The following is a 16,055-nucleotide window of genomic DNA, read 5'->3' on the forward strand; positions in this document are numbered from 1 at the left end:
AACTTTAAACATAATACAGAAATATTAACTGCTGGGGCAGCACACTCCCCATCTGGTATCTTTAGATAACACTATATTATAAGCATAACAGCAGTTATGGAAGTGCAAAATAAACATTAGTGCAGTTTTGCTTGAAGATCCTTCCTGTGACCTGAAAGACAAAAAAGAGAAACAAGCATGCACTGCAACAAACATGGCATTGTAAACTGTATGTCCATAGCAGGTTCCCTTGGGTATCATTGGGAGTCTCTTACTTTAAGCAAATTCAAAGCACGTTAAGAGTTCAGTGCTCAAAGGGTAAGAGCAGTATAAGTTCAGTGATGGGACGACTGAAAGTCTTTGTGGTACCATCCTTGCAACTTGCAAAAAATGATGAGGTGAGGCTTTGGAACCTTGTAGTAGCACGCTTAAGTCTTGTCCGCTTGTAGAAGCATTAAAATAGCTGGTAACCTAAGTTGAATGCTTGATCAGCTCTTGTAGCAAGGGTCGAAACTTCAGGACAAATCTCAGGATCATTGTCAGGATCTAGGAGACATCTGCAGTAGTTGTAGCCTCTGAGTGATCCAGTAAGAATTCAGGACCCATTAGCCAGGAAGTACCCGCAAAGATAGCTGGGGACACTGGCCTGGTTGCATAGTCTGCAGGGTTAATTTCAGATGGTACATAATGCCACTGTTCAGGTTTGGTCGATCTCCTGATTCTTTCTACTCGATTGCTTACATACACATAAAAGCATCTTGTCTGATTATATATATAGCCAAGAACAACTTTATTGTCTGTGTAGAATTTTACAGCATCAATGTGAATATCCAGCTCACACAAAATAAAGTCTGCAATCTCTACTGCTAATATAGCTCCACAAAGTTCAATTCTTGGGATGGTGTGCTCAGGTTTTGGTGCTAACTTAGCCTTGCCAAACAGAAAACCTATATGAGGTTGACCACAGGTGTCTCTTACCTTCAGGTAGGCCACAACTGCTATGGCCTCAGTAGACGCATCTGAGAAAATGTGAATCTCTCTCCTCTGACTTTCAGTAAGGGAAGTTGAAGTGTAGCACCTAGGTATGTGGTGTTTCTCTAGGTCCTTTAGAGATTGCTTCCAGGATTCCCATTTCGATTGTTTATCAGTTGGTAAAGGAGTGTCCCAGTCTTTAACAGTCTCTGATAGCTGTCTTAGTAAAGATTTACCTTGTATGGTGATGGGTGCTACAAACCCCAGTGGGTCATACAGGCTGTTCACTACTGACAGGACACCATGCCTTGTATATGGTTTGTCTGTGGTGGTAACCTGGAAACCAAATGTTTCATTCAATAAGTCCCATCTTAAGCTAAGGCTTCTTTGAATGGGTGGGATTGTCTGTTCCCAAATTTAAGTCTTTAAATTCTGTGGCATGATCATCAGGTTGAAAGGCTTTCATTACAGCAGTGCTGTTTGAAGCAATCTTATGGAGTCTCAGGTTAGCCTCAGAGAGCATGCTTTGTGTCCTCTTGAGCAGGGGTTGGAGGCTGCAGATTATCAGGAGGAGGAGTTGGATGCATTGCTGCAACATGCTTGTCACTATTGCACTCTGCACACTTAATAACCATCTTACAGTCTTTCGCAAAATGGTCTGAGGAAGTGCAGCAGCTATAGCAGACCCCACACTTTTTGAGAATCTCCTTGCGCTCCTGTAAAGACTTTGCTCTGAACCCACAACATTTTTTAAGTGGGTGTGGTTTCTTGTGAATTGGGCACTGACGGTTGGGATCCTCAGTTTTCCCAAGAGAGGAAGATTTGTCAGTGGAAGATGTTGTGGCCGGAGGGACTTCTGTCTTTCTGACTGACACTGTTCTCCGCAAGTCCTTCTGTTTAGCAGCTGCATTGTCATGCTTTGAAGATGATGAAGCAGGAAGGTTAGGCTCACTGAAGCTAAAACTGGGCTCATTCTTAGTCCAGGCATAGTCACTGATGAACTTGCAAAAATATGAGAATGGAGGAAAAGATACATTATATTGTTTCTTGTACTTTGAGCCCCTTGTGGCCCATTTCTCTTGCAATCCATAAGGCAGCTTCAATACTACTGGGTGTACACCATGTGCAGTGTCTAAGTAGCTGAGTCCTGACAAGCGAAATAAACCCAAGTTGGTCATTTACAATAAGGATACAATAACTTCCGCCTGTAAGGCATCATTATAGACTTTAAGGAGTAGAGGGGCAAGTGTTTTAGCATGTTTTTTATAAAACTTCAAATGGAGGCCATTGGCTCCTGACAACTTGCCAGCTGGGAAAGGATCTAATTGCCTCCTGTACCTCTAGGAAGGATATTGGAAAACATGGATATTGAACTTGGGTGAATGCTGCAGTTTCAGTAATTCTTGCAGCCACAGCTGCGGTAAGCAACTTATTTATACAACATAATGTTTCGAGTCAAAGCTTTGTTTTGCCCCATTAGTGATCTTGGAGGCAAGGGCTCCCAGTGATGGTCACAGGGCTCCATTCTGAGTGGTAAAAAAGCTGATATTTGAAGAATAAAACAGACCGGGACAAGGAGCCAAGTTGAGGTGTGTCCGATCATGTGCAGCACCAAGCCATGCCCCCAATGTGTTACATGTTTACAGATGTAAACATTTTTGTACATTTAATGGGTAATTTGTCAAGTTGACTCTGTTTGAGTAACATTTTTTTCTAATACATAACAATGGCACAAAAATTAGTTTTACGGCTTTAAAATAAAAAAAACATTTTTGCAGCTCAGCAGTAAAGTGTGACTGAGGTTTATCAGAGCATAGGTCAAATGGTTGTGGCACCCTGGGACATGAAGAATATGGCTAGCCCCATGTGAAATTTCAAAATTAAATATCAACATTTTTTTTGTGTTTTGAAAAATGGATTTCAATTTAGGATTCTGCTGGAGAAGCTCTATTAACTGATGCGTTTTGGGGAAAAAACATGTTTTCCCATGACATTATTCCTTTAAGGAAAAAAAAGCTGAAATGTTCTGTATATAAAGGGTGTTTCTTTTTAGTCCAATATGTCACTAATAAACATGCCCTTTGAGTTAAGTCTTATATAAAGGAATTTATATAGGAATTCTTTGACCTTTAAGGTTTTATAGGTTGAAACAATATATACAAGAGAAAGGAAAAATCAAAACTGTAATAATGGTATTAATGCCAAGTAGTAAAGGAAAACTTCCAGATGCTATTCATAAAGGTGGTCGCTTAGTGGTTGTTTGCACAACCTATTAAATAATACAAGGTTTCCAGTCTTCACATGATGTGCTATTCCTTGGTTTAGAAGGAGTTCCCTTTCCTCAAGTCATTATAACCACATAAATATATATATGTGTCTGTTTTCTCCCATGACTCTAAAAGCTCTACTCACAAGGAAATATAAGTTTGATCCCTTGATAACTGCTTTAACTCATCATATTTCTCAGGCTGGAATTATTTCAGATGTACCTCTTTGACCGATAATTTCTTTTTAGATCTATGTTCAAATGTCCTTCACATAAATATTTCATCACACAGTGTCCACTATACCAAATAAAAAAACTTTGTGACCATGTAAAGGATATTTTTTTTTATTACCAGATATCCAATAACAACACAGGCAGTAAATAGTACTGACTTCCATCTGTTCAACATAGAAGAAAATGGAGGAACCCCCTTTACATCAAAATTATCTGGAAGATATCACCACCATCATCACCACCACTCTTCATTTGGTTTATTATCTCCTGATGGCAAAGACATGAATTCTGGTGGTACCAGTATAAGCAGTAAGTTTCATCAACCAATGTGTTTTCATGGTTTAAATTTTGCTACTATTACTTCTTTTAGGTATTGAAGAGCTGTTGTAAAGTAGGCCTATTTTTGTATCTATCTATGACTTAGGCAGTATATCTTTAAAAAAGAAAGATATGTGTTTGTTGTTAAATAGCTGATGGTTGTTATTGTAGTATTCTGCATGATCGATGCCAACATTTTTAGCACAGAATACTCTTACCCTCAGAAAGCCTAGACTCTGCTTCTAGAATAACTACAGGAAAAGGTGATGTACTGTGCTAGCCAGTCAAAATGTTACAGGGTAAACCTTTGGAAATAAAAAATAACAAAAGTGGTATAAAGGTGATACCTTTAGTGGCTAACTAAGATAACCATAGCAAGCTTTCAGAACATTTTAGTTCCTTTTTCAAGCTGAGTAATTAGCTGCTTCATTTCTGCCTAAATGTTTAACCTTTACAGGTGTTCAGTTTAAAGCTGATGTAGAAACCAACCATTCAGCAGGTAGAATTTATTGGTCAACTGTTTGAAAATTACCTTTGGTTTCTGTGAGTTATTAGTCTCTTGGCAAACTTCCTACATCACCCTTTAAGTTTATATACACTCCAATGATCTGAGTTTTCAACAGTTTATTGCTGCTCATACTCGTTTACTAAGAAATATGCATGTATTAGTATTTGCCTACAACTTTAGTTGTGGAGTGGACTTGTATATGGTTGTTTAAAATGGTATATTATAGGGTAATATTCATTTTGCCTTCTTGGGGTATACAAAAATATTTAACTTTACAGAACAGAAGTTTTGTCCCGTTACTGCTTCCTACTGGATTCCTATAGTTTAACACTGATATGATGCTACATTCATGAGATGGGTGGTTACTTGGAGGATGTAGAACACTAAGCAGAGAAATTATATTCTCTTTCTACTATAAATACATATATTTTAAGTCAGGTCACATAATTGCTTCAGCCTCCTTTCTTCAATAATTATGTACATTTCAAATGATGCTGTGTAACTGAATTGTCAAATCATTTGCTCATTGATGCCAATGGATAATATTTAGCTGAAAATCAGTATGGTCAGAATACACTGCAGAACTTAAAGTCACATGGCAATGATGCTGTGTCCTTTTGAGCTCTTGTAGGTCATTCTTTATATGAAAAAGCTTGAGTGGAATTCTAGCTGACAATTTAGTAAATGGAATGATATTTGATTTTTAAAATTTTCAGTTATTTGCAAACACTTTAATGTGTTTGTAAAAATGTTAAAAATCTCTATTTGCTTATTATAACCAGAAGACTGAATGCAGGCTGTAAGTGATGAGCATTTTTTTTTTTTTGCCAGGCATGGATTCGCAGCAAATTTCCACATTTTGCCATTGGCGAATTGTTTTGCAAAACTTGCACGAAAATTCACCACAGAAAATTTTGTTGCGCGTCAAAAAAAGTTGCACTAAAATGGGCATGGTTACTGCAAATTAGGTGCGGTTGCATAAAAAAAAAGATGTGGGCAACAACAAAAAAACGCAGGGATAAAATAGTCATGCAACAAATGTGGTTTTGTGGATTTTTCGCCGTTTCTCAAATTGTCTTGCCGTTTCGTGAATTTTACAGTGAAGCAAAATGGGACAGATTCACTCATCACTACAGACTGTATCTTAGTGCTGCAGCCTAAATGTAAGAGCACTTTTATCAGTTTATAATATATAGCTAACAAATGCATTTCCTACAAATGCTACATTACAATTGAATTTAAAGACCAGCATTAAGAAAATTTGAACAGCTCAAGACTTATTTACTAGCATCAGTCCTAAATTAATTTACGTTTTGCAAGTTCTAACTTGGATGCAAGCTGAGCTTCCATTGACACAATTCTAAAAAGGTACAGGTATCAGATCTGTTATCTGGGAACCCATTATCTAAAAAGCTCTGAATTACGGGACTTAATTTCAATAAAATAATTCAAATTTTTAATAATGATTTCTGTTTTTTCTTTAATAATAAAACAGTACCTTGTACTTGATTCCAAATAAGGTATAATTAACAGGGCCGGATTTCTGTTTTGGGCGCCCCGAGGCCGCCCCTGTCGGTTGCCCCCTCCCCACCCATGCGCATGCGCGAAAGCGCCCTGTGCTGCCACGCAGCTTTTACTGCCTAGCAGTTGTTATTAAATGTTATTGTTATAATGTTATTTGGTATCATCCATTCACCCCTGCTGTTTCTTGCTAGATAGTTGCTCCCGCCCTCCATTTTGTTGTTGTAACTGCCCTTTTTTGTTGAGTGTGTTATGAAGAGACTGCAGTTTATGTAAGCTGTGTATCTTCATTAGAAATTTATCTATGGAAAAGTCTCTATGTTTATACCCTTGCTACCTTGAAGCATAAAGAAGCATTGGAAAACACATCTGGAGTCTTTATTCATTGAGTAAGCTATCTGTTAAGGTGATCATTCAACCTGCTGCACTCATCCTCACAGACTGGGTCTACACAGGGCTTGTGGCAGGTACAACCGGTGCTGAGACAGAACAGTAAATTTCTAGAAGAATCCATTGCATGGCTATACTCTGCAGCTTCACAACCGTGAGTAATCATTTGCCTGTGTGAAGAATAAACACCCTAAGACAGGAATCCATCTTCATACTGTGCACTGAGGCCTAGCACTGCCTGTGTGTAACTGCTACACTTACCAGAAGCATTGCACTGCACTAGGAGCCAGCTACCTGCTGAATATTCCCCACAGTATAACCTACTGCTGGTCTGTGCTGTTGCTCAGCCATAAGCACATTCTGAAGTGTGCAAGATTACTACCATAAAGTCACAAGGATTCATTATTGTCAAGCTGTTTGGACTGTGAATTCAATATCTGCATTTATTATAAGAACTATATTCTTACCTTACACAAGGTGATTTTGAACTGTGTTTTTCTTTGCCAAGAATCCAGTTTGAGCTAGCTTGCAGCCCCAGCTCTAAGGCCCAGCCTGCTTACAAACAAAGTATCAATACCTACAGAGCTCAGCTTTGCCAGATTTCCAAGACACTGAATTGCAGCACTTGTCATGTCTGACAGAGATTCTACTGAGCCTGCATTTGCTCATGATAAAGCAGACACCTTGCTTCATTCTGGACATCCAGTTAGGGCCCCTCATCCATCCTTGAAAGCAAGGGAGGCTTATGAAGCAAATAAGGAAGAGACAGCTGATAATCTCATTGCATTATGGGAGAAAACTTTAAGTTGTATAACAGCTGCTAATGAAACTAGCAACAACACTGAGCAACTGAACGCCACCCTCTCAAGGGTTAAGAAGGCATTTGAGAATTATAAAAGACTTTCTGAAAAGTACTCTTTCCTTCTGTCACGTTCCAAAATGGAGGGAGCTTCACTAGAATTAAAAGACTTTACCTCTACTGAGCAGCAGAGACATAGCACATATCTTGAAACAAAGGTACAGATAGAGGGTAGATTAGCACAGCTTCATGAGACTACATCCTGTATATCTGATTCTTCCAGACACTCAGGAAAATCATCTAGATCTGCCTGCTCACATCATAAATCCTCTTCTAAGTCATTGCGGTCCTGCTCTGTAAGGTCATCACTGAGCGACCAAATACTCAAAGCTCGCCAAAAGGCTGCAGTAGCCCAGGTTCAAGCCACCTGTTCTGAAAGAGAAGCAGCCTTCAAGGCAGAGGCTAAGCTTAAGGAAGCCGAAGCACAGGCAGAAGCTAAACGCATTCAAGCAAGAATACAAGCAGAAACAGAGGCTCATCTAGAAATCCTTCAAAAGAAAAGAGAAAAGGAAGTAGCCTTAGCGGAATTATTTGTCTTGGAACAAGCCCTATTGGAAGAAGAAGGAGCGTCTTGTCCTAGCTTGGTCGCCTGTCAAGACCCTGTTGAAAGGACACTACAATTTCTCTTGACCCAGAACCATAATGATATAGTGCCGCCTACGGTAGTAGATCCATCTCATAATCCTCTAGCAAGTCAGCATGCACCTCCAAACACAGACACTCCACTACTACCGCATGCCACAAAATCAAGTGTACCAACCTATCCAGTTCATGTGCCACCACAACCCCTTGTGAGTAGAGATTACAAGGGCACAGCAGAAGACTTTAGAGTGAACTCTATGCCTCCTGCAATACAGCTCTCTTCGATTTCAAATGCACAAGGACCTTCAGATGCCAGACCCTTGCCTGGACTGAACCCACCTGCAATACCTTTCCCTCCACCTATTGGCCAGCATCGGATACCAACCTTGATCCAAGATGGTGCACCATCAGTACTTCCTGTGGGTGTAAAAACCGAAAGCACCGACATTGCAGAGTTCAGCAAGTATATGATTCGGCGAGAGTTGATTGCTACCGGACTGTCTAGATTTGATGACCGCCCAGAGAACTATAGGAGTTGGAGATCTACGTTTAAGACAGTAACCAAGAACTTGGATATTGAACCCCAAGCAGAACTTGACTTACTAATAAAGTGGTTGGGGCGACAATCTTCAGAACAAGTAAAGAGACTTAAATCTGTCTACATTCATAACTTTGAAGCAGGCCTTGATGCTGCCTGGGAACGTTTGGAACAAGACTATGGGAGCCCAGAAGTCATTGAATCTGCCTTATTCCAGAGACTAAAAGACTTTCCTAAGATCTCTGTTAAGGACAATCATAAGCTTAGAGACTTAGGTGACCTTCTTCTTGAACTTGAAATTGCTAAGTCAGATCCTAGTTTGCCAGGTCTTAGCTATTTAGACACTGCTCAGGGTGTAAATCCTATTGTAGCAAAGCTGCCTAATTATCTCCAGGGGAAGTGGACTAGCATAGGATCAAAGTATAAATATGAACACCATGTCTCTTTCCCACCCTTTTCTTACTTTGCAGAGTTTGTGAGGAAGATCGCAAGATCCATGAATGACCCAAGCTTCTTGTATCCAGATACAACCATCCTTCCTTCAACTACGTCAAGGGGTATTGCCACCAACAGTAAATTCAAGGACTTAAGACATCCTATTGCTGTGAGAAAGACTGCAATTGCATCCAATGTCTTGGCTACAGATACTAAACTACAAGATACCAAGGCGAGCAATCTTGATCAACAGTGTCCCATTCATGATGCACCACATTCTCTCTCCATATGTCGTGCATTCAGGGGCAAGCCTATCGAAGAGCGCATGTCATACCTCAAGGAGCATAATATCTGTTTCAAGTGTTGCACATCCTCCGATCATTTAGCCAGAGACTGTAAGAACGCTGTCAGATGTTCCCTGTGTAACAGTGCCAGGCATGTGGACGCTCTTCATTCAGACTCATTCAAAGGGAAACCTTTGCCTGGTAACAACCCCAAGACTACATCAGATGATGGCGGGGAGAGAACTGAGCAAAATGCCAATGTTGTAACCACAAGATGTACAGAGGTGTGTGGAGAAGGGCTTCATAGCAAGTCTTGCAGCAAAATATGTCTCGTTAGGGTTTTCCCTGAAGGATGCCCACAAAATGCCATAAAAATGTATGCTATACTCGACGATCAGAGCAATCGCTCATTAGCCAGTACAGAATTCTTTGACTTATTCAAGATTCATGGAGAGACCTGGTCTTACACCTTGCAGACATGTGCAGGACAAGTCAGCACTTCTGGAAGAAGAGCCCACGGCTTCATAGTGGCATCAGAATATGAGAACATAGAGTTTCCTCTACCAACGCTAATCGAATGTGATCAGCTACCGAATAACAGAGAAGAGATCCCCACTCCTGAGGTTGCACGTCATCACCCTCATTTGAATTACATTGCTGATTACATTCCATCACTTAACAAGGACGCGAAGATCATGATTCTTCTAGGGAGAGACATTCCCAGAGTTCATAAAATAAGAGAGTTATGTAATGGTCCAGACGATGCTCCTCATGCCCAGAAACTCGATCTTGGATGGGTGATAATAGGAGAAGCCTGTCTAGATCAAGCATACAAGCACTTGGATGTAGCTTCCTACAAAACCAATGTGGAGGGATCAGAACATACCTATCGGTCGATGAAATGTCCATTGCACTATCATGTGAAGGAAAGACTTGATTTCAAGTCTGAAGCTCCATGTCAAGCATTCCAAGGTATTACCTGCAAGTTCACTTCTCACATGGACCTTGGTGAGTCAGTGTACCAGACTACTTGTGATGACAACAAGATTGCCCCTTCAGTGGAAGACAGGGAATTCATCAAGATTATGAATGAAGAGTTTGTCAAGGACAACTCCAACAGTTGGGAACCTTCCGGTTACCAAGGCTTACTCTCCCTAACAATCGAGAACAAGCTTTAGCCAGATTTGCTGCACTTAAGAGAACCCTCCGCAGCAAGCCTGAGATGCAAGGAGTCACCTAATACATTAGACTTGAGAAAGCTAGTTAGCATTTTACTGCATGCAATGTAACAGTATGTAGGAAAAATAATTGTGTAGTGGTATCTCACGATACCAGGCGGGGAGTGTGCTGCCACGCAGCTTTTACTGCCTAGCAGTTGTTATTAAATGTTATTGTTATAATGTTATTTGGTATCATCCATTCACCCCTGCTGTTTCTTGCTAGATAGTTGCTCCCGCTCTCCATTTTGTTGTTGTAACTGCCCTTTTTTGTTGAGTGTGTTATGAAGAGACTGCAGTTTATGTAAGCTGTGTATCTTCATTAGAAATTTATCTATGGAAAAGTCTCTATGTTTATACCCTTGCTACCTTGAAGCATAAAGAAGCATTGGAAAACACATCTGGAGTCTTTATTCATTGAGTAAGCTATCTGTTAAGGTGATCATTCAACCTGCTGCACTCATCCTCACAGACTGGGTCTACACAGGGCTTGTGGCAGGTACAACCGGTGCTGAGACAGAACACGCCCCCAGTGCGCATGCGCGAAAGCGCGGCCCCCAGTGCGCATGCGCAAAAGCGCGGCCCCCCCAGTGCGCATGCGCAAAAGCGCGCCCCCGTGCGCATGCGCGAAAGCGACCCCATCAGTGCGCATGCGTTCCTTAAAACGCCCATACGGAGCAGTGGGGAGAGGTCCCGACTGCTCCGTATGGGAGCCAAATTTAAATTTTTTTTTGCGGCGGGGCGGCATGCCACCCCTAAACTTCTGCCGCCCTAGGCCCGGGCCTTTGTGGCCTCTCCACAAATCCGGGCCTGATAATTAATGCCTACTGGAGGCAAAACAATTCTGTTGGGATTGTTTAATTCTTCTAAAAAATATTTTATCATTAAAGTATTGTGATCCAAATTATGTAAAGATGTCTTATCAGGGAAACCCCAGGCCCTGTGTATTCTGTATAGCAGCCCCTGTACCTGCACTTGCTGCTTATAGTAAGTGCCAATGTTTTCCTCTATTACCTGTAAGGGATTACTGACAGCCTGGACCTGCGGGTAAATCCCTTGTTAGGTTGCACCAGTATCTGCTACGGAGTTGCTCAAAGTGTATAAAATTTTAATGCCGTTATCAATGCTACAGCCAGAAGTAAAACCATTAGGGCTCTGGCACACGGGGAGATTAGTTGCCCGCGACAAATCTCCCTGTTTGCGGGCGACTAATCTCCTCAAAATGCCATCCCACTGGCGAAAATGTAGATCGCTGGTGGAATGGCATACGCAGCGGTGCAATTTCAGTGAAATTGCAGAAGTTGCCTTGAGAGGAAACCCACGATTTCACTGAAATCACACCACTGCGTATGCCATCCCACACGCGATTTACATTTTTGCCGGTGGGATGGCATTTTGGGGATATTAGTCACCCGCGAACAGGGAGATTTGTCACGGGCGAATAATCTCCCCGTGTGCCAGAGCTCTTAAACACAAATGCAGGGAAAAGGCATGCACTCAACGTTTGTTTTGGTATATCATGCACAAGTTGTAGCGAATGCAATTTAGTATGCGTAGACATTAGAAAAAATGCTGCATGCCAGTTTTTGTGCAATTTTTATAAATTGTACTTTGTGCATTTATACTTTTTTCATAAATAAAACTTTGAATGTGAGGCAGCAACACACTTTAATTCCTCTTAGTACCGGTAAGTATTTTGTATGCGGAGTGCCAGAGAATATGTATGCTGCTTCTAGTAAATTGCAGTGCTCTTGGCAAGCAGTCAGATATTTGCTTTCATTTTCTAACTTTTATCAGAATTAAAAAACTAGTTGCTAAATGGTTACTGTTAAATTGCCCTAGAACATAATATTTGTAATTGGATAGAGAACTGGCTGAAGAATAGATTACAAAGAGTGGTGGTAAATGGAACATTTTCTAATTGGACCAGTGCTGTAAGTGGAGTACTGCAGGGGTCAGTCCTTGGTCCTTTGCTTTTTAACTTGTTTATTAATGACCTGGAGGTGGGCATATAGAGTAATGTTTCTATTTTTGCTGGCGATACTAAATTGTGCAAAACTATAAGTGACACTGCCACTTTGCAGACTAATTTGACAAAATTGGAAAACTGGGCAGCAAACTGGAAAATGAGGTTCAATGTGGACAAGTGCAAAGTCTACTGTGGTAGAAATAATATAAATGTGAGCTATCTATTAAATGTTAGTTTGTTGGGGGTATCTTTAATGGAAAAGAATCTAAGTTGTCTAATTCCGGGCAATGTCATCCTGTGGCTACTAAAGCAAATAAAGTGCTGTCTTGTATAAAAAGAGCATCCCCACTCAAGGGATGAAAGCATAATTTTACCTCTTTATAGGGCTCTGGTAGGCCTCACCTTGAGTATGCGGTGCAGTTTTGGGCTCCAGTCTTTAAGAAGGATATTAATGAGATGGAGAGAGTGCAGAGACGTGCCACTAAACTGGTAAAGGGGATGGAAGATTTAAGCTATGAGATTAGATGTCAAGGTTGGGGTGGTTTTCTCTGGAAAAGAGGTGCTTGCGAGGGGACATGATTACTCTGTACAAATACATTAGAGGGAATTATAAGTAGATAGGGGGTGTTCTTTTTTCCCATAAAAACAATCAATGCACCAGAGGCCACCCCTTTAGATTAGAGGAACGGAGTTTCCATTTATAGCTGTGTAGGTGGTTTTTCGCGGTGAGGGCAGTGAGGTTGTGGAATGCCCTACCTAGTGATGTTGTAATGGCAGAATCTGTTAATGCCTTTAAGAGGGGCCTGGATGAGTTCTTGAACAAGCATAGTATCCAAGGCTATTGTGGTACTAATATCTACAGTTACTATTAATGGTTGTATATAAAGTTAATGTATGTAATAGTATAGATTGGTAAGTATACAGTGGTGTGAAAAACTATTTGCCCCCTTCCTGATTTCTTATTCTTTTGCATGTTTGTCACACTTAAATGTTTCTGCTCATCAAAAACCGTTAACTATTAGTCAAAGATAACATAATTGAACACAAAATGCAGTTTTTAAATGAAGGTTTACGTTATTAAGGGAGAAAAAAAACTCCAAATCTACATGGCCCTGTGTGAAAAAGTGATTGCCCCCCTTGTTAAAAAATAACTTAACTGTGGTTTATCAATTTCAATTTTCAATTTCAATATCAATTTCTGTAGTCACCCCCAGGCCTGATTACTGCCACACCTGTTTCAATCAAGAAATCACTTAAATAGGAGCTACCTGACACAGAGAAGTAGACCAAAAGCACCTCAAAAGCTAGACATCATGCCAAGATCCAAAGAAATTCAGGAACAAATGAGATCAAAAGTAATTGAGATCTATCAGTCTGGTAAAGGTTATAAAGCCATTTCTAAAGCTTTGGGACTCCAGCAAACCACAGTGAGAGCCATTATCCACAAATGGCAAAAACATGGAACAGTGGTGAACCTTCCCAGGAGTGGCCGGCCGACCAAAATTACCCCAAGAGCGCAGAGACAACTCATCCGAGAGGCCACAAAAGACCCCAGGACAACATCTAAAGAACTGCAGGCCTCACTTGACTCAATTAAGGTCAGTGTTCACGACTCCACCATAAGAAAGAGACTGGGCAAAAACGGCCTGCATGGCAGATTTCCAAGGCGCAAACCACTTTTAAGCAAAAAGAACATTATGGCTCGTCTCAATTTTGCTAAAAAACATCTCAATGATTGCCAAGACTTTTGAGAAAATACCTTGTGGACCGACGAGACAAAAGTTGAACTTTTTGGAAGGTGCGTGTCCTGTTACATCTGGCGTAAAAGTAACACAGCATTTCAGAAAAAGAACATCATACCAACAGTAAAATATGGTGGTGGTAGTGTGATGGTCTGGGGTTGTTTTGCTGCTTCAGGACCTGGAAGGCTTGCTGTGATAGATGGAACCATGAATTCTACTGTCTACCAAAAAATCCTGAAGGAGAATGTCCGGCCATCTGGTCGTCAACTCAAGCTGAAGCGATCTTGGGTGCTGCAGCAGGACAATGACCCAAAACACACCAGCAAATCCACCTCTGAATGGCTGAAGAAAAACAAAATGAAGACTTTGGAGTGGCCTAGTCAAGGTCCTGACCTGAATCCTATTGAGATGTTGTGGCATGACCTTAAAAAGGCAGTTCATGCTAGAAAACCCTCAAATAAAGCTGAATTACAACAATTCTGCAAAGATGAGTGCGCCAAAATTTCTCCAGAGCGCTGTAAAAGACTCCTTGCAAGTTATCGCAAACGCTTGATTGCAGTTATTGCTGCTAAGGGTGGCCCAACCAGTTATTAGGTTCAGGGGGCAATTACTTTTTCACACAGGGCCATGTAGGTTTGGTTTTTTTTTCTCCCTAAATAATAAAAACCCTCATTTAAAAACTGCATTTTGTGTTTACTTGTGTTATCTTTGACTAATAGTTAAATGTGTTTGATGATCAGAAACATTTTGTGTGACAAACATGCAAAAGAATAAGAAATCAGGAAGGGGGCAAATAGTTTTTCACACCACTGTAGGTTGTGTGTGCTGGGTTTACTTGGAAGGGTTAAACTTGATAGACTCTGGTCTTTTTTTAACCCTATGTAACTATGTAACTACGTAAATAGTACAGTTTGGCACCTAAGCTAGCAAATAAACCATCCTCATCCTAACATGATACCTTGCCAATATATTACCCCAGATAATATACCTAATGTACATGCACAAACAAGTATGTTTTATTCATGTTTAAATGTTTTTTAATGAGTTTCTTTTGTCTTAATTTCCCTCATGGCCTGTTTCAGAGGTGTCATCTGTAGGTCTAATTAAATATGAAGATACTTTAGTACATTTAAAGAAGACTGATGCTGAAGCCCCGGTGATAACATTGCCATGGCCACCTGTGCACATCAATATAAAGGTACTTGGGTGATATTTAATTATTAATAATGTAAAATGTGTTATTATACTATTATTATATTTACCCTGTTGTGGTCAATGGGCATCAATAGTTGGTCCATGTTTTGGTATACACCCAAGCTAGTCTATTAGCTTGTACAATATAGCATGGAATAAATAGAATACTCTTGATCCCTTAAGGAGGGCTTGATATATACATAGAATGGAAGGGCATGATATTTTGTGTATTTATTAATAACACTGGTTGATAGCAGGAGCTCTTTATGAGAAATTGTTACCCTTATTATTATAATAACTAGTAGGTCAACAGACAGCATTCTCTTTCTTTTTCCCTCAGCTTACTAATTAAGGGGGAGGAGTTAATCAGGTAAATTCTCACCAGGTTTTGGGTTCTTTGGTTTGTACCGCAATAAGTTGCTGACTGCAGAGCGAGTGTGAGAATTGCTGACTTCCTGTTTGGCGCTGGTTAGGATGGAGGCTCAGGGATAAAGCTCCCATTTCCCACAGGTCAAAAATCTGCATTAAAAAGCTGCTGTATATAAAGTTTTTACACATACCTTCCCCCTGAGGTGGAAGAGAAGCTGAGGTAGTGACAGGCAGACTTTTAACAGTATCTGCGTCCAGTTTGCAACATTTGTTATAGGCTGTATCAAATGGCCTCTGCCTGACCCCCGTCCGTCGAGTTTGTAACAGTCTGCTTACATAGTTTCAAAAGGCCCACTGCTTAAACTTCGTGTCTTGAGCTGGAATTGAAGCCTGACACAGTATCAGGTGGTTTTTTTTACCATTCTCCTCATCGAGTTGCAACATTTGTAACAGACGGCTGGCATCATCTCCAATGGCTGCTGCATAAGGCACTTCTCCTGAGGTACTGTTTTATCTGCTTAGTCCTGTTATGAACTTTGGAACCACAGTGCTTTTTGCTCATTATTCATGAAGCTAATCTGCCTTTTCATATAATACTTGAATGTGATCCAAATATTACTCTGTTATATTGGTTTCTAAGTTAGTGAACTATATATATATACTGTATATATTTATTTA

General features: G+C 40.5%; 1 protein-coding gene across 1 annotated transcript in view; it reads left to right on the forward strand.

Moving 5' to 3' along the window:
• Window positions 1-2,312: 2,312 nt before the first annotated feature.
• Window positions 2,313-16,055, forward strand: part of LOC100488408 (band 4.1-like protein 4B) — a 126,405-nt gene continuing 112,662 nt past the window's right edge. The window contains exons 1-3 of the mRNA XM_031904579.1: window positions 2,313-2,329; window positions 3,573-3,760; window positions 14,897-15,012. Coding sequence (XP_031760439.1) covers window positions 2,313-2,329; window positions 3,573-3,760; window positions 14,897-15,012 — 321 coding nt within the window. The remainder of the gene's footprint in view (window positions 2,330-3,572; window positions 3,761-14,896; window positions 15,013-16,055) is intronic.

This window comes from Xenopus tropicalis, chromosome 6 (assembly GCF_000004195.4).
Source record: "Xenopus tropicalis strain Nigerian chromosome 6, UCB_Xtro_10.0, whole genome shotgun sequence".
NCBI classification, from domain to species: domain Eukaryota; kingdom Metazoa; phylum Chordata; class Amphibia; order Anura; family Pipidae; genus Xenopus; species Xenopus tropicalis.